At 46.0% G+C, this 23,058-nt stretch overlaps 1 protein-coding gene across 5 annotated transcripts in view; it reads left to right on the top strand.

Annotated features, from left to right (window-relative positions):
* Positions 1 to 23,058, top strand: part of LOC113608250 (teneurin-2) — a 531,856-nt gene that overhangs the window by 317,172 nt on the left and 191,626 nt on the right. For all 5 annotated transcript variants that reach the window (XM_027084352.1, XM_027084355.1, XM_027084357.1 and 2 more), the window contains one exon: positions 22,115 to 22,310. In XM_027084352.1, coding sequence (XP_026940153.1) covers positions 22,115 to 22,310 — 196 coding nt within the window. The remainder of the gene's footprint in view (positions 1 to 22,114; positions 22,311 to 23,058) is intronic.

Below are 23,058 nucleotides of genomic sequence, written 5' to 3'. Positions count from 1 at the left end.
AGTGGTTCTCAACACAGGGCAATTCTTCCCTACCCCAGAGGCATTCTTCAGTGTCTGGAAATATTTTTGGTTGTCACCCTGGGGAGAGGTTGCTCCTGGCAGGCAGTGGCAGGTGGGCTGCTGCTAAACGCGCACAGGAGAACTCTCCACAGCAAGGAGTTATCCAGCCCCAAATGGCAAACATGTGGAGGTTGGGAACATCCTACTTCACGTGTTCACTTTGGGTGATACTGGGCTTTGCTCAGTGTCAGTCTCATTCAAGAGCACGGACCTGTGGAATTTCCACTGTCAGGAACATAACTAGTACCCTATCGCAAAGGAAGGAGAAGATGGTGAGTTATGCACCAATCCCGAAAGACTTCGGCTTGGAAATGTCACATATCATTTAAGCCCTTCTCATATGGACCAAAGCAAGTCAGATCCTAACTTCCATGGAGCTGGAATTACAGTCCTCTGAGGTTCCTGGGTAGAGGGGCACCAGATATCCCAATGAAAGGCCCTTATGCCTTACGATAAAATATTGGGAGACCTGTCCTCATGGCTAGTCTTTGTGTACACCCTTAGTTCTTTTCCTGAAAGTAACCCTTACGGATTTTATACTAATTGCCAAATTTTCCTTCTGAAAGTTTATACCAATTACCCTCCCTACTCTCCTGCCCACCAGCGGCAGTAAGTGCCCGTATTATTTACTTGAACTCTTGCATAAACTGGATATCATTGTTTAATCCTTGTCTGTTAGAAAGGTAGCTATCCCATTGTCTTTTTTTTTTTTTTTTTGCGGTACATGGGCCTCTCGCTGTTGTGGCCTCTCCCGTCGTGGAGCACGGGCTCCAGACGCGCAGGCTCAGCGGCCATGGCTCAAGGGCCCAGCCGCTCCGCGGCATGTGGGATCTTCCCGGACCAGGGCACGAACCCATGTCCCCTGCATCGGCAGGTGGACTCTCAACCACTGCGCCACCAGGGAAGCCCCCATTGTCTTTTTTTTTTTTGCCTTACGCGGGCCTCTCGCTGTTGTGGCCTCTCCCGTTGCGGGGCACAGGCTCCGCACGCGCAGGCTCAGCGGCCATGGCTCACGGGCCCAGCCGCTCCGCGGCATGTGGGATCTTCCCGGACCGGGGCACGAACCCGTGTCTCCTGCATTGGCAGGCGGACTCTCAACCACTGCGCCACCAGGGAAGCCCCCCATTGTCTTTTAAATGCAGCATTTTGGTGCCCTGCATTCCATTTTTTTAAGACCTAGACAAAAAAGAAAAACAAAAGTTGATCTAAGCCATTGTCAACCTACCAACTCAAATTCTCATGGGGCTGGTGTATGTAAGGTAGCCTAGTCCATCCTGCCGAGTATTTGGAATCCTACAAACTGTGTCAGGTTTGCTTGAGCCCAGTTCTAGAAGGGAAACAGGTGAGACTTAAAGATCGTCATCATCATCATCATCTGACCTGGATGCAGTGCTAGGGATCAAAGGAACTCTCAGAAGCTGTTGATGCAAGTGAGCATCTGGATGGTTAAGGCAGGGAGCAGGTTTACTTGACAGTTCATCACGGATTGCTACTGATATGTCAAGCCAAGTAAAATCCTGCGTGAGAACAAGTCAATAATCGGCAAATTAGGTACATGATTAACCGAACCAACAAGATGCAGTTAACGCTGGGGAGGTCTGCTGGGACTTCACCTTCTCCCCAATCCTGTTTAGCGAGTATTAAAAACGCCCATTTCATCACTCAGACTGATGGAGCCATGAGCCCAGTCACTTCCAGAGGCAACTTGAACGTGTGGGGTGGGCTTACAGCTCCAGCTGTAAGGGTTGATTAGAGGCAGGTAGTAGGGATTAAATGACGCTAAGATGGAAGCAGACACTGTCAACCCCAGTGCTTTACTCTGAGGTGTGTCTGTGGGATGGGAAGCAAAACTATCCGCACATTCATTGAACGATAGAAGGGAACGATTTAAGAGACCACAAATTGCCCCATGATCATACCAAAAAAATGCAAATATGGCAGATCGAGCATGTGCAGACCAAGATCAAATGAGCCGAGCAAACATTCCTATTGTCCTCTTCAGCAGAATTCCCCTAAATGACATTTTTTCAAAGCAGATTTATAAATAGCGATGAGTGGGGTTAGCTGTTCGCCAGCTCGGTTTATCCCTTTCCAATTCAGAGCCTTGTTTGAAAATGAATTCCCTCTTTCCTTGTCCCCTTCTCTCTTGCCCAAGCAAGTCAACTGCACACAGTTTCCATTAGAGGTGGAAGTAACTGGATCCGTGGGTCAGTGGGACGCCCACGTGTTCTGAGCAGCCTGCTTCTGTCACTATGCCCCTGTCCAGTGCCCATGATCCAGGCAGACAGGCTCTCCTTGGACTTCTGTCTTCCTGCAGAGCTGTGTTCTGGGATCTTAGTGGGGAGAGAATACCAGGGTTTGGGGCTGTCAGCTTGCATAGCCCACCACATAGCATTTTAATTTCATTTTGAAGGAAGGCATATTTTTACAGGCATGTTTTTCAGACCCTTCCTTTGCAAAAGAGCTTGAGGTATGGAGAAAGAGTTTGTGAAACCAAGAGAATGTTGGTTTCTTCTTTATTGGACTAAAAGTGCTTTTGGAAAGGTCTTTCTCAGGACACCCCTTGTGATTATCTGGTGGCCTCCTGATAGGAATGGAAACTGCCAATTAAATCAGTGGGTACCCTCCTGGGCAGTCACCAAGCAGGAAAAATCTCAGAAGATGCTTGAGTTTTACAAGGGACCTTGTATTGAGGGGCATGCACGGGGAGGGCACATTGAATGTTTTTCAAAAAAGTCAATTATTGAGAACATGGAACTCGGGGAGAAAGACAGAAACAGAGAAAGCAGGGATGAGTAAAAGGGGGCAGCGCCAAACCACATATTTTGACTGAGCAGAGTCTCAGAGGTGCTGTAAGTCAAGAGTTTCAAATTTTCCAGACAAAGACCTTAATCTTCAAGTGAAATCTTCTGTAGAACCCCATATATAAAACAAATCAATGTGACAGTTTTATTAGTATCAGCATGGTTTATAATTCAAATCCATATTTATTATTGTAATGTTTTGATCTCTGTATATGTATGTTTGTATGTGTGTGTATATATATGTATATGTTTATATGTGTGTATGTTAATAATCATGTATACAGATGGAGACAGAGACACAGAGAGAGAAACTAAACTCATGAGGTTAGTCACCCGTAGGAATAGGTGAGGAGAACAGGACTGAGAATTAGGTTTAAAAGGTACTTGTTCAAAGGGCTTCCCTGGTGGCACAGTGGTTGAGAGTCCGCCTGCCGATGCAGGGGACACGGGTTCGTGCCCCGGTCCGGGAAGATCCCACATGCCGCGGAGCGGCTGGGCCCGTGAGCCGTGGCCGCTGAGCCTGCGCGTCCGGAGCCTGTGCTCCACAAGGGGAGAGGCCACAACAGTGAGACACCCGTGTACCGCAAAAAAAAAAAAAGGTACTTGTTCAGCAGGGCGGTGGGATGTGTGGTGAAGGTGGGATGAACTGGGAGATTGGGATTGACATACATACACTAATATGTATAGAATAGGTAACTAATAAGAACCTACTGTATAAAAAATAAAATAAAATTTCCTGAAGGATCATCTGCCTGCCACACCCTAGAATGAAAAGTAAATTCTGTGTATTTTGCCTCCTGTCAAAAAAAAGTACTTGTTTTTATCCATAATAAAACGTTAAAGGTAAGGCAAGCCCTTCCCCATCTCTAAGACACATGCCTGCTCACACACGTACAAAGACTGAAAATAAATATGACACAATGCTAACATTTATTCATTTGAGTGGTTGAAATATGGGTGATTTGTCACCATATTCTTTATACTTTTCTTAATTTTAGTAATCTCTCTGTCTTTAAGAAAAGTAGGTCTGTGACAAGCTTGAGTCTATTTTGAGTAAAACAAGCATTAAGAGGTTATAGATGATGACTCTAATCTTATAGCACTCTCAGGATTCAATTTATTTATGTACTTTGTTTTGTCTGCACAGCTTTGAGAAAAATCACAGTGAATATATATAAGCAGTTGCAAAGAGCAACTGTATTTTCTTTCATCATTTCCCTTACAGGCTCTGGCTGGTCTTCAATTAAATTGATCCACAAGCTTGAAGGAGGAGAGATAGAAAATAATCGTTTCAAGGTTAAATCACTTAAAATATCTACTCACATCCCTTGCCTTAGATACAGAAGTAGAGAGGTTGCACCCCAAACTTAAAATAAGCTGTGAAACTCTTTATTAAAAAAAAAAAAAAAACACCATTGTGGAACATGCTACATGTTCTTTTTTTTTAATTGAAGTATAGTCGTGCACAATATTATATGTTACAGGTTACAACATAGTGATTCACAATTTTTAAAGATTCTACTCTATTTATAGTTATTAGAAAATATTGGCTATATTCCCCACATTGTACAATATATCCTTGTAACTTATTTTATATCTAATAGTTTGTGCCTCTTACTCGCCTACCCCTATATTTCCCCTCCCCTCTTCCCTCTCCCCACTGGTGACTCCCAGTTTGTTCTCTATATCTGTGAGTCCGCTTCTTTTTTGTTATAGTCACTAGTTTGTTATATTTTTTAGGTTCCACATATAAGTGATATCATACGTTATTTGGCTTTCTCTGTCTGGCTTACTTCATTTAGCATAATGCCCTCCAAGTCCATCCATGTAGCTGCACATGTCAAAATTTCATTCTTTTATATGGCTGAGTAGTATTCCATTGTACATATACACCACATCTTCTTTATCCATTCATCTGTTGATGGACACTTAGGTTGCTTCTATATCTTGGCTATTGTAAATAGTGCTACTGGGAACACTGGGGTGCAGTTACATGTTCATTTGAAACTGTATTCGTGGTTTAACATCCTGACATGAACTTGAACCTCTGCTCTGCCTGGCATTTGCTTGCAGGATCCACCAGCACAGTTGCTTATACAACCTTATCTGAGCAGACACACATCAGGTGGATTCAGAGAAAGCCCAGTGCAGATCTTGAAGTTTTCTAATAAACAGCAGAGTAACAGAAGTTCAGATCTGTGTTCAGAGATATTTAGAAAAGATCTTCACAAAAATTAACAGCTTTTAAGATGTTCATTGAAGCCCCCCTCAGTACAGATGTTTGTAGGGAAGCCAAAGATGTTAGAAGACAAAAATTACTATCAGTCATCTGATCTCTTATAAAAATGTTCTCCACTCAGAGATCCCTCCCCATTTAACACTAGTTATAATAATAATAGTCAGCATTATTTGAGGGCTCCAGTGTGCCAAGGACTGTTTCACATGAATTATTTTCTCTTCACAACAACCCTGTGAGGTAGGCACCATTAGGAGCAGCCCCATTTTACAGATGAAAGAATTGAGGCAGAGCTTAGGGTCACAAAGCTGGTATGCACTGAACACAGCAGACTGGCACCTCCTTTTTCTCCTCTCTGCCGGCAGTCATTTCCAGGAACATCCTGCAGTACAATGTCAACATGAATGCTGACAGAGTAAAATTACAACTCAAGCCCAAGACGAGAATTTCATTAAGTCAACAAAAGTGATGCTGGAGATCTGCCTGTAAGTGCCCAGGGAAGCCTTGGTAAATGCAGATCTGGCTGAGGTAGCACAGTTAAATACTGTGACAGAGAGAAGTGACAAGGAAGGTGACACAATCAGCGCTTCCAAGAGGGCGGTTCTAATATCGTAAAGAGAGGTCCTGGAAAATTTGATGGAGACCTCCAGTATGTGTACATTGGATTGTGTTGCACCAGTCAAGCTACAGGGATGCTGCATTGTTCTCGAGTATTTCATCAATTCTGAGATACACACGATGCTCATCTTTTGACATCTCTGAAAACAGGATGCATTTTGCAGTCAGTGAAGTGGAGGGACAATGAAATGTTTGGTGTCGCATGTTTGTGTACGTAGGAAAGCTCAGTGTTCATCCTAAAAATTAGAGCGTCGTTGCAAGTATAACCTGAATATTCCTAGATATCAGATAAAAAATACTTTCATAATTACAGTTTTACTTTTCAAGGTAAATTCCGAATCAATCAATGTTAAGAGCATCCATGTTAAGTGGCCTTTTATTAATTCCAAATATCCTCAGATAACTAGATCCTACTGTATATGTCAAGTCAGGGAGGGTATTTAAATATAATTTTTTAAACATATAAATACACAAAAATAAAGTTTAAATAAGCATTCTGTGGAATGCCTATGCAGCTGTTCCAGACACAGATAAGCATGGGCGTAAGGGTGTGGACCAGTCCAGACTGCCTGATCTTGAATTTTAACCTCCAGTATTTCCAAGCTGTGTGACCTTGGGCAAGTCCCTCAGCCTCTCTGTGCCCTGATTACTTCATCTATAAGATGGAGATAATAATATTATACATTCATAGCATTGTTGTTAGATGTAAACGAGGTAATCTTTATAAAGCACTTACAACTGGACTGGCACAAAGAAATGGTATAAGCTATCATCATGTTTTTCAAAGCATCCGTAATGCAAACCCCACAAGCTCCCAAACAAACAAAACAAAACAAATTCCAACTGTTTTATTAAAAGATAACTTTTATTTGTGGTTTTCTCATTATAAGAAGAATATATGCCAATGATAGGAAAAATAGAAAACATTAACATTTTTAGTATATTTTCTGTTCACATGCATTAATCATTTTTACAAATATAGGATCATACCATACATACGCTTTTTACTCTGATTCTTTGCATAATGATAAGTAGGGAACAACTTTCTAAATTTGAATATTCTTCCATAAACTCATTTTAAATGCCTCAAAAATAACTCATTCTATAGATTAAAAATTTTTAACATCTTTATTGGAGTATAATTGCTTTACAATGTTGTGTTAGTTTCTGCTGTGTAACAAAGTGAATCAGCTATACCTATACATATATCCCCATATCCCCTCCCTCTTGCGTCTCCCTCCCACCCTGCCTATCCCACCCCTCTAGGTGGTCACAAAGCACCAAGCTGATCTCCCCGTGCTATGCGGCTGCTTCCCACTAGCTATCTATTTTACATTTGGTAGTGTATATATGTCCATGCCACTCTCTCACTTCTTCCCAGCTTACCCTTCCCTCTCCCCATGTCCTCAAGTCCATTCTCTACGTCTGCGTCTTTATTCCTGCCCTGCCCCTAGGTTCATCAGAACCATTTTTTCTTTTTTTCTTTTTTAGATTCCATATATATGTGTTAGCATACAGTATCTGTTTTTCTCTTTCTGACTTACTTCACTCTGTATGACAGACTCTAGGTCCATCCACCTCACAACAAATAAATTTCGTTTCTTTTTATGGCTGAGTAGTATTCCATTGTATATATGTGCCACATCTTCTTTATCCATTCATCTGTCAGTGGACACTTAGGTTGCTTTCATGTCCTGGCTATTGTAAATAGAGCTGCAATGAACATTTTGGTACATGACTCTTTTTGAATTATGGTTTTCTCTGGGTATATGCCCAACAGTGGGATTGCTGGGTCATATGGTAGTTCTATTTTTAGTTTTTTAAGGAATCTCCTCCATGCTGTTCTCCATAGTGGCTATATCAACTTACATTCCCACCAACAATGCAAGAGGGTTCCCTTTTCTCCACACCCTCTCCAGCATTTATCGTTTGTAGATTTTCTGATGATGGCCATTCTGACCAGTGTGAGGTGATACCTCATTGTAGTTTTGGTTTGCATTTCTCTAATGATTTGTGATGTTGAGCATCCTTTCATGTGTTTGTTGGCAGTCTGTATATCTTCTTTGGAGAAATGTCTATTTAGATCTTCTGCCCATTTTTGGATTGGGTTGTTTGTTTTTGTATGGAAACACAAAAGACCCCAAATAGCCAAAGCAATCTTGAGAAAGAAAAACGGAGCTGGAGGAATCAGGCTCCCTGACTTCAGACTATACTACAAAGCTATTGACAAAGGATTAATCTCCGAAATATACAAGTACCTCATGCAGCTCAATATTTATTTAGTTTTTAATAATTTCCTTATGATGAATTCTTAAGAGTAGAATTGCTAGCATAAAGGAGTTACAATATATCACACTTATGTAACAATAACAACAGCCATAAGAATAGCTGGTATTGATCTGGTGCTTACTGTGAGCTGGGCTGGACTCACAGTGACCCTCAGAGGTAGGAAATTTTACTGTCCACATCTTAGGGATTAGAGAGCAGAGACTCAGAGAGTTGAAGTAACTTGCCCAGGGTCACAGTGCAGCCTGGTGAAAGGTTTAGGCCCAGCTTTGAGAGAAGCCACCAGTGCCCATGATTCTGTTCCGCTTTTGTGCTCGGGAAGGCATTTTGTGACTAGACACGTTCCCAGTTTACTCCCTCTCCTCAGTGGTACATTTGATTTATTTTCACAAGCAGCCCACATAAGACCCTCCTGTTGATCTGAGGAGGGCACGGGGCCAAATGTGACATTGTTGATAAAGCACTGTCTAAAGACAATTAAATGGGAATGTGCAGTAAATAAGAAATCACATCAGAAAGGCACTGAGGTAAAAACTTCCATTCTTCTGACCTCGTGGTAGAGCTTTGGCACATCTTGGAATAGCCTTGAGATGTTCATCACTTTTGCTGAACTTGACCCATACACTGTGGCTGACTAGGTCTTCAGAGCAGTCCCTTCCACCCTTCTCCTGGGTTGGATCAAAAGGCAGCATGATGAGGGCAGAGCCTTGTGGGAAGACGAAATATGAAATCAGTCCATTCGTGTGCTCAACAAATATTCACTGAATGTCAGTACTGGGGATGCAGAGATGAAAGGCATTTAAAAAGATAGGGACCTGACAAGTTAAGCAACAACGGCAGCATTGTAGGGAGAGCTGGAAGATGTAGGGAGCATGTAGGGAGAGCTGGAAGATGCGGTACCGGGTGGAAGGTTAGAACTGACGTTCCCGAATCAGCTTGGTCTGGGTTTGAATCTTATCTCTGCTCTGTAGTAGCTGGAGGTTTGTGGATGAGACTGTCTAGATTCAGCTTTGCCGTCCGTAAAATGAGGGCTGTGCCTCATCAGGTTGTTGTGAGAATAAATGAGCTAATGCCTAGGAAATAGTAAGCACCCCATGGAGATCAGTCGATTCGTCTGACTGCTTATGACCCTTCCCGCTCACTCGCAGGTAACCTAGCAACCAGAGGTCTCTACAGGGAGAAAATGGCAAGGTCTCTGGCAGAAACCAGCGCTGGTTTGCAAACTGAGTTTTCCTTGGTCCTCCTCAAGACTAATCCAGATTGCAAAGATCAGGGTCTTCCAACTCGGTCAGGATTGGAAGGATTGGAAACAACTCAGGATTCCTGTCTCCTCTCAATCCTTTTATAAATATACGAGGTGGCGGGGGATCGGGGTGCCTCTCCTGGGGCACATTGCACAGCACATGCAGTCGTGTCCAGCCCGAGCCCAGCTCTTTGTGGGCTGGGAGAGGGGTAGACGGCGTGCATCCTGCTAGCGCTATTCTGTTGTACATTTCTCCAAGTCAATGCCATGTATCATTTATGAAGTTTGTTCCTGTCCCTTGTGTGATAAACTCATCAAATGTTAGCTAAAGAGTTGGGTACAGGTAGTTGAAGACCATGAAAATAGGCCACCAATTCTAACCTGTGCAGGATTCTAGGACAGCTTCCTGAAGGAGATGCTACCCGAGCTGACTCTTAGAAGGTGAGTTAAACAGATAAAGAGAAAGGGAAGAGAGGGAAAGATCATTCCGAGCCGAGGGCAGTGAAGATTCCCCTTTTGTATGGGCTGTGTCGAAGCTTCACATAACGACTGTCCTTTTTTAAAAATGGTGCTTTTCTTTCGCCGTCACTTACCAACGAGGACATAGCTTTTCCTTTCAGAACTGGCTCTTACAAGGCCAGGAGGGACCAAGGAGGGCAGCCCCTCTGGAGGTTTAGTAGCTGTGACCCTGGATTGAGTTGTTGCAGATTTACAGCGTGTACACAGCCCCTGCTAGGAATCCACGTTAAATAAAAGGAAAAAAGTGGTCAAACACCACAAAGCTATGAATTACCCTTGAAACTGGGAACACACACTTTTTATGTACTGAGGGGAAGTCTTGAAAATAGGCGATCAGGACTTAGGGTTTTCAACTGTTTCTCCCTGATCTCGAAAATTTCGTGGGAGAGGGTTAACTATCTCCCAAGAAGACCCTGTCTTCAGATAGATACATCATTCTATCAGAGGCAGACCATAACAGTGGACTCCACCAACGTTTATTGAGCACCTACTATGTGCCGTGTGTCGAGGGGCTGCAGCAGTGGACAAGGCAGAGCTGGCCCTTGTGTGGCTGCCGGGCACTGGCATTAGGCCCCTCTAAGAATTCCCAAGAAGGAAGGGCCACCTACCAGGGAATGCATTGTCCCTGCCTTGCCCTGGCCTGGCCTTATTACTTAAAGTTTGTCCGTGTTGGGACTTTCCTGGTGGTCCAGGGGTTAGGACTCCGTGCTTCCACCGCAGGGGGCACGGGTTCGATCCCTGGTCGGATCCTAGCATGCCACATGGTGTGGCCAAAAAAATATATATGATAAAGTTTATCTGTCTTTCTCGTGGAAATCCCTCTGAAACACCTCTGAGAAGGAGGCGTGCTGGGATCTCACCATGGTATTAGAGTTGGTGCTAACGCTCTTTAGCAGTAACAGTCGATCCTTTTCTATTCATTTTGCATTCCCCCTACATTCCCCCCATCCCATCCCAGACATTCAAAACACACTCCTTCGAAAACCACACTTTTAGGCTTGATAACGGAGTTGGTGGGCAGGGGGTGGGGCTTGGCAGGACCCATCAGCTGCTTATCTTCACCCAGCGAACCGCCAAAGCCCCTGCCAATTCCAGAGGGCCCTCAAGGGAACCAGACACAGTGAGCACACCGGGTGAGAAGCTCTCTTTTTATTACAGAAAAAGGGTCTGGTCTCATCTTTTATAACCGTTCGTCAGAGCATCCGTCTCTGCAGACCTTCCGTCGGGCTACCGTCCTACTGAAAGGAAACTCTGAAGTTTTAGAAGGCCAGCTCTCTGAGGGCAAAGACTGTCGGGTTCCCTGCCTCATCTCCAGGGCTGACAGCAGTGTGGTCTGTAGGGGGCGCATCCATCCCTGTGGCCTGCTGGTCCCCTCTGCAGCCTGCAGACCCGCGGTCTTGTACGCACTCCCTCCAACTCCGCGGTGCTGGCCCGCTTGCTCTCCCCGAGTCATGCCAAGCTCATTCTGTCTCGTAGCTTTGGCACTGGCTGTTCCCTCTTTCTGGAATGCTCCTCCCTGATATTCAGGTGGCTCCTTCCTTCCTTTTGTCAGGCCCCTACCCAAACGCCATGCCCTCCGTGAGCCCTTTCCCGACAAGGGGCTCTAAAACTGGATACTCCTTTCTGCTTTATCCCCATACTCTACTTTATTTGGCTTCAGTCAACTGAATTTAGCCATAAATGACTAGCCACCCAATGCAACATTTTACGCGTACAGTTTGATTCCTAAAATGTGAAAAGTGTGTCTGAGTAAGCACCGTCACAATCACGATATAAAGCGTTGCCACCCCTCAGAAGCTCCCCTGGGCCCCATGGCAACCTCATACCAGCCCCCCGCTGATCTGCGTTCTGCCGCTAGAGGTTAGGTTTGTCTTCCCTGTAGTTTTATGAACAGGGTAGCCTGTGCTCCTTTGTGTCTGGCCTCTTTCACTCAGCCTAATACCAATGAGATTCACCCATGTTGTTGTGTGTATCCATGGCTCATCCCCGTTATTACCGAGTAGACGTCCGGTCGTATGGCTGCACTATAATCGGCTTGTCCGCTCACTTGTTGATGGGCGTTTGGGTTGTCTTTGGTTTGCCCTTTTTTATTCATAGCCCTCGTCACTCTGTGGCATTCTGTTCCCCTGAGGCAATGTCAGTCCCCCGGAGGGCAGGAACCTTGGCCATAGGATTCACTGCTGGATCCCCAGGGCCCAGAGCAGGGAGGGCCAGGCACACAGTAGGTGCTCAATGTTTGTTGATGGAACCAATAGTTTTACATTCATTTTCCCCTGTAGCATGAGGCCTGGGCAAGACACAGGCTTGCAAGCGGGGCTTCAGATCTTTCTTTCCTGTGAACCCAATCTAGAGACCTTCAAGCCTTCCAAGGGAAACCAGACGTTGGCTGGGGCTCCCTGCTCGGTGCTCAGTGTGTCTGTGCCCTGTCGTCCTGCCCATGATTTCTGAGTTCCTGTGGCTTCTTCCTCGTGTATCTTCTGATCTCTGCTTTCTTGCCCCGTGATATCCAGGAAAGATGCTCACTCTCTTTGTTGGTTTCCATAAGAAATTCCATCACGTCAAGGCTCTTAACAATTTCCCTTAGTTTTTTTCTCTTTTTTTATTTCTTGGATTTGGGAGTGTGGGGAGGGGTCACAGGAAGAGGCCACATTGTGGCCTGGGTGGTCCCCAACATCTTGCTGCTCTCACCTCCCCTCCCTTTACCTCTCTCTAGCTCCCTCTCTATTTCCAGTAACCAAAAATGTCTTCCTTTGTCTCTCCCAGAAAAGTCCCGCCTGCCCTCACGTTCCTTGGTTTCTTGCTTTCTGCTTAAGCAGTGTGTTGAAGAACAGTTTTTCCCCCAATAAGATTAGTAAAATGGCTCCATCTCATCACAGATGGGCGGGGTACCCCCTGAATCCCAGGCACCCCTGTCTTTGTCTTACCAGCGCAGCCTACCAAGAGGGAAGAGATACTCCGGGTCAGGGCAATGGAGTCCAAAACACAGAGCAACTTGTGTCCTGAGTATGATTCTGTTGACAGTCCTGCAGGCTGCTTTAAGAGCCCCTTTCTGTCATCGGAGGCCCTCCCACCCTGACACACAGCATAGATTCTCTTTCCCAAAGACAGGAAGGTAAACCTTGATCTCCCCATAGGAGCAAGGCTGACCAGCACCACGTTCCGGCTGCCTGTTTATTCAGTGCACTGGCCTGGAATGCAGCGGCTTCGGGACACGCTCTCCTAAGCTGACTGCTTGGGTGTGAAGCCCAGTTCTGCCACTTACCAACTCCTGAGCAAGTGATGTAACCTCTCTGTGCCTCGGTTTCCTCATACGCAAAGTGGGGAGAGTGATTTGTATTCATTGGGGCTATTATAAGCATTAAATGAGATCGTACGTGCGAATCACTTAGAACAGTGCCTGGCCTCATTAAATGTTACCTCGTAGTATCATCCAAGCAGTTAGCAAACAAAACTCAGGAAAACTGTTTACTAAAAATTCCTAAGAACTTTTCCTAAAGAGGTTATGTCCTTTCAGTAGTTGTATCACCAAATTCCACTGTGTTGGTATACACTCCACTCTGGGTACGATTTCCTTTGGGCCTAAAGGTTTACATTCATTCAGTCAAGATGTTTGCTGAGTACCCACTACGTGCCAGGCACTGCTCTAGGCCCCAGGGGATACCATATGGAATAAAACAGACACACCTCCTACTTATTTATTTATTTATTTTTCTGGATTCAAAGCTGGTTAACATTTATTTATTTGTTTGGTGGGTTTTTTTTTATTGAGGTATAGTTTATGTACAATATTATGTAAGTTTCAGGTGTACAACATAGTGATTCACAATGTTTAAAGATTACATGCCATTTATAGTTATTCTAAGGTCTCCCAGTCTTAAGAAGTTTGTGTTCAAGAGGAGTGAGATGGGGCTTCCCTGGTGGCACAGTGGTTGAGAGTCCGCCTGCCGATGCGGGGGACGCAGGTTCATGCCCCGGTCCGGGAAGATCCCACATGCCGCGGAGCGGCTGGGCCCGTGAGCCATGGCCGCTGGGCCTGCGCGTCCCGAGCCTGTGCTCCGCAACGGGAGAGGCCACAGCAGTGAGAGGCCTGCGTACCACACACACAAAAAAAAGAGTAGTGAGATGGACTATAAATTAGCAGATAAGTGACAAGGTTTTTTTCAATGAGTTTTTGCTGAGGACAGAAAAGGAGAAGTGATAGAAGCATTTTAGAATGGGTGGTTAGGGATGCCCTTTCTAAGGTCATGGTGTTTAGGCGGGCATGATTGACAAAAGGAGCAGGCAGCTGGGGACTTCCCTGGTGGTCCAGTGGTAAAGAATTCACCTTCCAATGCAGGGGACGCGGGTTTGATCCCTGGTCTGGAAACTAAGATCCCACATGGCACGGGGCAACTAAGCCTGCACGCCTCAACTACTGAGCTCGCGCGCCTCAACGAGAGAGCCCATGTGCTGCAAACCTCAGAGCCCATGCGCCCTGGAGCCCGCGTGCCACTACTAGAGAGAGAAAACCCACAAGCCACAACTAGAGAGAAGCCTGCGTGCCACAGCGAAGAGCCCGCTCTGAAATGAATGATCCCACATGCCTCAGCGAAGATCCCGTGTGCCACAACTAAGACCCAATGCGGCCAAAACTAAAATAAATAAATTGTTAAAAAAAAAAAATGGAAAGAAAAAAAGCAGGCAGCTGTAGGATCAGGAGGAAGAGCTTGTGCAAAGGCCCTGAGGCTGGGATGAGCTTGGCATATTCCAGAGACAGAGAGGAGAGCAGTGTGGCTGGAACACAAGGAGAGAGAAGTTTGGAGGTGGGCAAGAGGAAGTTATGGGCCAGGTATGGCCAGCACCCAGCAAAACCATCCAGAACTTTCTTGACCTCTTTTTGCATCTTCTCCAGTGGTCCATCTTTCTGTCCTCAAGTGCCCAACCCACTCTGCTCAAGTCTGACGCTAGCACTCCTGGGCTCTGCCTTCCTCCCCCTTCGCTGCTCACTGGCATCTTTAGGAAATTTATAAACCAGGCCAGCCACCAGCTATGCTGGAAGCTACAGCCAGGTTCTTGGAAAACTTAAGGCGACCTCCCACCGTTAAGACTCATGCAAATCCAAGTTCAAGTCCTCGCTTGGCCACCAACCACAGTCAGTGGCCCTGGGTATGTTTCTTAACTTCTCTAGCAGCCTTTGTTCTCTCCTGAGAAATGGGGAGGAGAATAAGATTTCTGGGAGGATGAAATGAGATACCATATATCAGCTTTTGCCATTATGCCTGGCACATAGCAAGTGCCTAGAAAAAAAATAGGTACTTCTTCTTTTCGATGATTACGTTTTCCGCCACTGCAAGAGGACGTGCGGTGAAGGAATCAAGAGTTGCACCTGTGTGGATGTAGTCTCCCCTGCTCCTTACTGTAAGGAATTTCAGGCTGCTTGATCCGCACGATGGAGCCCAGCATGATGATTGCTACAGTCCGCAAATACAGGTGCTATTTCCTTCCCAGAAGCTTAGGGGCTCGTTCGCATAGCTGGTGGACAGACAGCCCAGCAGTGCCCACACTGGGCCAGTCAGCATCTAATGAAGTGACTTGGACACTGTAAGTAGGAACTGAAAAGACACGCGAGGCCACGTGGAAGGAAGGGAGCCCCCCACCCCCACCGGAGCACGGCCCACCACCCTCATCCTTCCACGCTTCCCGGAGCACTCAGCCCTTTGAAGGAGAGAAAAGAGGTGGTGCAGAGCTTTCAATGAGGAATCAGCCAGACCCACTTTGCCACGGGCCTAGCTGGAGGTGGAAAGAGATGCACAGGCCCCCAGGAGCGACCCACCACTGCCAGTTGTCACCAGATGCCACCAGAGACTCTGTGGTCATGTGGCTTCGAGCAGCCCTCACTCACACATGCTGCTTCCCTGCCATCCAGCCGACTGCTGTGTGTGCGCTGCCGTCTGAGGCAGAATCAACATCAGACATCAGGAGGCCGGGGATGCAGCCAGCGCGGGGCCAGGCGCGGCAGGCCCTCCGTGGGAATGTCGGCATTCGCCGCTGCTCCTGTCCACGTGGGCCCTCAGCGAGCAGGTGGTCCAAATAGCAAGAAACTTACTTACCCGCCCCCCGCCCCACTTTCCCGGGATCCTGGACCCAGTAATAACATCTTCCTGAAGGGTGATGGATCTGTCTTTAACCTTGTCCTCTGTGGCAGGTGTGTATTTGCATGGCTTCCAGAAGCATCTCTCAGCTGCGCGCTCCCTGCCTGTGGACGCTTTCCCTCCTGGGAAAGCGACAGGCCCTGCTCAGCGGTGCAGCCCCCTCTGCTCTCTCCTCCAGCTCCTCTGGAAACCCACTAAGTTGTCTTAATTACCATTCCTCCTCGGTCTCTGCCAAGAAGGGGGCAGATTGAAAATTGGATCAGATATTTCCTGTGGTTTCTTTCTTTGTCCCTCAAGCACTCGTAAAAGTTGTGTTTTCATGCCACTTTGGGCTATGACTGATGACTTAAAGGCACAGCCCTCACACTGCATGCCAACATGCGTTGTTTTCCAGAGGCCAAGGGAAAGAAGAGAACTTCCGTGACAGAGGGGGAGTTTATCAGGGGTTATGGCGCTGTCACCCTCTGGGTGACCTTACTGCCTGGTCAAGAGAGGCCAGCTGCCTTGAGAGACAGACTTGGCCCTGCAGGCAGCCTGTGCACACACATCCCCCATCGGGGTTGGGTCACGGGCCTTCTGATCCTCTTCCAAGGCTCTCTGCAGATCTATCAGACAGAACGTGCCAGGAAGCAACCTTCTTAGTCCTTCAAGCACAGCACGGTCCTCCAACAGCCTGGAATTGATCATGATGGGATCCTGGAGCTAAGGAAACAGATGTCCCTGGTGCTAAGCCTGAGTTATCAATCCCCAGTGCTGGGGCATGAGAAAGCAACTCTGGCCAGGGTCTGAGTTCTTGGAAGATGGACTCTTCCCAGTGTCAGCCAGGCTGCCGTCTAGGATTCCTAGAGAGCAGAGGCTCTCCAGAACCAGATGGCCTCCATGCAAACCAGCTTGTCACTGTGCTTCTGCTTTCCCTGCCCTGGAAAGCAGTCTCTGCATCTGGCTGCCTTGATCCACCTTGTGTTTCTAGCCTCCAACCCTCCCCGGGTTATAGCAGCCGTGAATGATGCTATGTGACGCTGCTTGGTATATGGTAACCTGTGAGGAGGGTAACTACATATTCCAAACGGGAGCACTCTCAAGAGTGAAAGGAGGAACAGAGGAGATGGAAACTAGGACATCCCTGGGCAGACTGGGATAGATAGACACCCTACACATAATAGGTTGGAACTCGGCCGACAGAAGATGCTGCCATCCTGGGTGATTCTCTCCCACCGCCCCTAAGAAGTGGAAACATTTGCTGGTACTTTACTATAATCTTGGGAGGTGAACCAGGAAGGAAGAGAAGCATGAGGTTAAGAAATCTTGAAGGCTGTGCTGAAATAACACATGAAATAACATATAACACAAATAACAACACATGTTGAGGCTACGCCTCAACATTTCAGTAGCTTGATTTTTTTTTTTTCATGTGTACAACATTATAGTGGGTTGGCCAAAAAGTTCGTTCAGTTTTAAGTAAACATAAAAGACACATTTTTCATTTTCACCAAGAACTTTACTGAAAAATGTATTCATTAACCGAGTGAACTTTTGGGCCAACCCAGTATTTTAGCGTCTGTATGCACTGCAGTGTGCTCACGACCAAAGTTTTGTTTCCATCCATCACCATACAGTTGACCCCCTTCACCCATTTTGCCCTCCCCCACCCCCCTTCCCCTCTGGTAGCCACTACCCCTTTTTTCTGTGTCAGTGGCCTAATTTAGTAAGTGTTTATCGCTTGCTTGTGTCAGTATTTCCAGCTTCCCTCCAAGTGCTAATCTAGGATCCAGGCCACTCCTATCTTGTGACTCCATCATCTTGGGCTTTAAGAGAACTCTGGTTCTCTCTAGAGGCAGATAGGTAGGGAGAGTGAGCAAGTAGGAGGTGGCACAGAACGTTTTATGGCAGGGTCTAGAAGTGGAGTTCATCCCACAGCATACGTTCCATTGACGGGAACACTGTCACGTGCTCCCACATAAAAGCAAGGAAGCTGGAAAGGAACAAGACACTGATACAGACAGTGACCGTCAATCTCTACCACAGTGGTCACTAAGGAACAGTGTCAAAGGAGGAAAAGAGGGAAGACAAGCGACGGAGCAAAGAAAGTCCAAAGAAAGAAAGTGTACATTGGACATCATCCTATTGAGAATTTTTTAATTTAATTAGTTATTTATTTTTGGCTGTGTTGGGTCTTCGTTGCCGCATGTCGGCTTTCTCTAGTTGCGGCGAGCGGGGGCTACTCTTCATTGCAGTGCGTGGGCTTCTCATTGCGCTGGCTTCTCTGGTTGTGGAGCACGGGCTCTAGGCGCGCAGGCTCAGTAGTTGCGGCTCGTGGACTCTAGAGCACAGGCTCAGTAGTTGTGGCGCACGGATTTAGCTGCTCCGCGGCATGTGGGATCTTCCCGCACCAGGGCTCTAACCCGTGTCCTCTGCATTGGCAGGCGGATTCTTAACCACTGCCCCACCAGGGAAGTCCCTCCACTGAGAATTGAAAAGGTGAAGTCATAATGGCCGTCTAAAGTCACCTCTCAAATCTTGATGATCTATAGGCAGATTCCTTGGGCCACAGTGTCCATCACGTGCACGTCTGGTGGTGCATGACTGAGGCTTGCTGCCTGTAACTCTGCCCCTTTCTCTTCTATTCAGGAAAGCACATTAGAAGACAAGGGAGGGCAGGTGATTATTACTGGAGACAAAACCTTCAGTACATGGCAACTTAGTTTCCTTTCAATGGAATTCATTTACAGATTCAGTAATTTATGCACTTGATATTTTACAAATATTTATTGATCAAACTCTGCTCAAGATGAATTAGACACAGCAATGAATTATCATCCTGATAGCAGAAACTTTCAGGGTGTGTTTACCATATACTGAGTACTGACTATTCTAAGCACTTTACATGGTTTGACTCATTTAATCTTTACAACAGTGTTTTGCTGTATTATTGTTATGTTTTGAAATTATACCCATTTTAAAGATAAGGAGACTGAGGCACAGAGAACTGAAATAGCTTGTGCAAGTGTCACAGCAAGTAAGCAGCAGAGCGTGGGTTCTAATCAGGCAGTCTAGCTCCGAAGTTCTCAGGCTTAACCACTCTACCATGCAGAAGAAATCCCTGCCCTCCTGGAGTTTACATTCTTCTGAGTAGACAGACAATAAGCATAAAAACGTTATATCAGGGCTTCCCTGGTGGCGCAGTGGTTAAAAATCCGCCTGCCAATGCAGGGAACACAGGTTCGAGCCCTGGTCTGGGAAGATCCCACATGCCACAGAGCAACTAAGCCCGTGCGCCACAACTACTGAGCCTGCGCTCTAGAGCCTGCAAGCCACAACTACTGAAGCCTGTGCTCCTAGAGCTCGTGCTCCACAACAAGAGAAGTCACCACAATGAGAGACCCACGCACCACCGCAATGAAGAGTAGCCCCCGCTTGCCGCAACTAGAGAAAGCCCGTGCACAGCAACGAAGACCCAACGCAGCCAAAAATAAATAAATAAATTTATTTTTTAAAAAAAACATTGTATCATTTTAGAGGGTGATAAGTGCTTTGAAGAAAATAAAGCACAACAAAGAGATACAGGATTGGGACACCTCAGACCAACATGTCCCAGTGCCCCTGGCTCACAGATTCTTCCTTAAATGAAAACTGCTCTCCGTACTTCCGTGGAGGGGCTCCGAGGAGCCGGCCAAAATAGATGTCCGCTCTCTCCTCTGACAAATACCTTTTCCAAGAGTCATTTGATTGGTTGGACAGCGTGCACTGCTGCTGGTCCTAAGCCATTTCTGTGCCCCTGGGCTGGGCAGCCAGTTCAGCAAGAGATGACTGATGCCCAAATTAATAATGAGCAATGGCCCCATGCAAGTAACCACCTTCCCCCAACTTTTCCTCGTGGGAGTGATAACCTGGACCCCAAATGAACTATATCCTTCTCACCTCGGCACCGGCTGACAGCAGTTTGTAGACATGGGTCTGGGTAGTCGGAAATTTACAAGCTGCTAAGGAACAAATGCTCTGGTTACAAAGGGCTCCGAAAGGAGCATCAGTTTGTCATATCACTGCAGATCATTTATTTTATCCCATAAAGACAGCTGCAACCAACAGGCTCTGGGGTAGAGGGAAGCTAAATACAAACATTCGTTTCCTGAGAGATGGAGGAGATTTCCACTTCCTACGCAACGTCCCTTGCCAGGCCCCCAGATACAAAAGCTAGAACCATGTGCTTCTCTTCTGCGATCCTTGTGATTTGCAAATAAGTGACTCAGAGTCACAAGGTACTTCATAAAATGGTTATTATCTTCCAGGCACTGCCCTAAGCATTATCTCATGTCATCCTTATAACATCCCCAAAAGGTGGGTGTTATTATTCCCTAGTATGCAAACCAGGAAGAGGGTGAAAGATCCGCCTCACTTCAAACAGTAGCAAATGGCAGTCAGAATTCAAACCCAGGTCTGTCTGACAGCAAAACCTTTGTACCTAAGCTTATAGACTCTTTTGGTTTCAATTATCACATTTCAGTTGGGAAAAGCTGGCGATTCTGCTGACAAGGAAGTCCCATTAGTAGATTTCCTGGAGTTTCATTCTTTGAAGTTCCTGAAAGGGGTTACAGTGGATGTCAGTAACCCACATAACCCTTTTTATGGCAGGGAAAGTGGTGAGAGAGAGCTTAATCCCACAGTGGTGGTTTTTATCTGCTAAAGACCTACACTTTGAATGTTCTCTGGAAGTCAAGGTGCAAATGACTTTCCTGTGGAATGATTTCCCAAGAGTTCGCAAGATGATTGCATTTCTGCTGGGGTCTTATTGATTTTCTCATCAACAAGTAAGAAACATGGGTGTCCTCTTTGCCTTTCCCTTCATCCTCTCTGTCCAGCCCATGGTCAAGCCCTGTCCTCTCTTCCCTAGAAATGTTCCTGCAAAGTTGTCCCCTTTCCTCATTCACTGTCCTAATCAAGACGCCTGTCACCTCACACTTGGGTTTCTGCAGTTGCTTGCTAACTGGTCTTTCTGCTTCTTTTCATTCCCTCTTCTAGAACACCTCATAGCCTGCCTGCAAATGAATTCCTCAGAACATTCCTCCCATCACGTCGTCAGTCACTGCTCAAGGATCTTCTGTGGCTCCCACTTGCCTGCCGCAGGATTTCACCATTCCCTAGGACAGGCCCCTTTGGATCACACTTGCTCTCCCATTCCCCTCACCCCATTCCTGGTTGCCTTCACCCACCACTCTGTCTTCCACTGATTGCTTCCAGTTCTGAGCCTGGTTTCCATTGAAACAGAGTTTCATAGTTAATTGCTGGTCGATGGGAGGCCAGGCACTGTGAGGGCACTGCACCTAAACAGATCTAGGTCCACATTTTTGCTTGCTCACTTGGTCACTGGGTGACGTTTGATGTGTTGCTGGACTTCTCTGAGCCTCAGTTTTCTTATCTGTAAAATAAGATACCAATAGTGCCAATCTTACAGGGGTTTTGCAAGAGTTGAATGAAATGATGACGACGATGGTGGTGGTGATGACAGCTCGCGTGTATTTTGTGTTTGCTTTGTGCCAGGCACTGTTATCAATATGATCTTATTTCTCACAACAAGCTATAACATAAGTACCGTTATTTTCAGTTTTGCAGATGGGAAAATTGAGGGAGGGACAGGTGAAGCTAATAAGTTCCAGGTTCTCTCCCAGGTAGTCTGGCCCCTCAGCCCTCTTTCTTAACTACTCTGATCTACCACCTTCCTTTCGTGAACGATCAGTCAAGGGTATCTGGTAACATAGGTTCATAATTCTTTACCTGAAACTCTTGAGTGCCAGATGCAATTTGGAATTCAGAATTGGGGGAATTATTAAAAAGTTATACTTGGCATATGCTATGTACCCTATAACACCCCAGTAGGGACTGGAACAAAAACCCATCCCTCTCTCTCTCTCTCTCTCTCTCTCTCTCTCTCTCTCTCTCACACACACACACACACACACACACACACACACACAGAAAAAAAACCCACAAAAGCTGAAAAGAGATTATGGCCTTATAGTCATAAAACTATTAGCAATAATTATAATAAATGGTGACTGTTATTATTACAACTTTCATGACTCTCGTTTTACTTACAATCAAATGAGCTTATAGTAAAATGTACTCAGGAGTATCTCTCAGTTAACTAATGGGGCTGGAGGGGAAGGTGCTTGTTATGGGACCAGGTCTGCACCCTGTGTCACATGCTCTCTTCTTTTCCCAGTATGACTTCATGGAGCGTCTGGACGGGAAGGAGAAATGGAGCGTGGTCGAGTCACCCAGGGAACGCCGGAGCATACAGACCCTGGTTCAAAACGAAGCCGTGTTTGTCCAGTACCTGGACGTGGGCCTGTGGCACCTGGCCTTCTACAATGATGGCAAAGACAAAGAGATGGTTTCCTTCAACACTGTAGTCTTAGGTAGGTACGGGATCTCTGAGGTGATATGTCAGGAAGGAAAGGATGGAAGTGTCTGGCTTCTCTGTTGAAGGCGCATCTTCCAAGGTGGTCCTACTATGTAGGGGACCAAACCAGCATCCTTAATTTAGGATTCATAGTGTCATCCACCTAAAACTAGCCTTGATTAAAATATGAATGCTACTTAAATCATGAAAAAGCCACTGTGAGTACCGGGGCTTGAGTTGCAGTGAAGAGCTTGGCTCCAACCACCTGGCTCAAGCCCTGGCCACACAACCTAGGCAAATCATTGGACGTTAGTCAGCCTCAGTTCCTCATGGTAAAACAGAACTAACTAGTCCCTCCTTATAGTGCTACTGTAAGGAGTAAATGAAATGTTACAGGTGTAAATCCCTAAGCAGCCAGTAAATACTGACCGTTTGTGTCGGGTCACAATTTTTCTCAAGAATCAAGGAAAGCGCAAACTAAATTTTTTTTTAAAAACCTGAAAAATAAATCAGGAAAAGGATATAACCATAAGAAAGAAATCGTATCTTTGTTCCCAAATTGGTAAATCTCAAAAAGCTTTAATTAAGCACTTGTCATTTGGGGCATGTTTTATAGCAGTCCTTTTTAGTAGCCATTGAGGAAAAGCTAAGATTTTATCCAAAATTTCCCCTTATATGTGCATACAAACCTGTAGGAGTGCCACTATTTTGAGAATATTTCATGAGGTTTTCTAAAGGAAGCCCTAAGAATTTTAACAATATAT

The sequence above is a fragment of the Aethalodelphis obliquidens genome, unplaced genomic scaffold (assembly GCF_003676395.1).
Source record: "Aethalodelphis obliquidens isolate GAN/ISIS:26980383/991018 unplaced genomic scaffold, ASM367639v1 scaffold52, whole genome shotgun sequence".
In the NCBI taxonomy this organism is placed as follows: Eukaryota; Metazoa; Chordata; class Mammalia; order Artiodactyla; family Delphinidae; genus Aethalodelphis; species Aethalodelphis obliquidens.
Note: the sequence above shows the minus strand (reverse complement) of the source record. Positions and strands in the feature narration are given on the sequence as shown.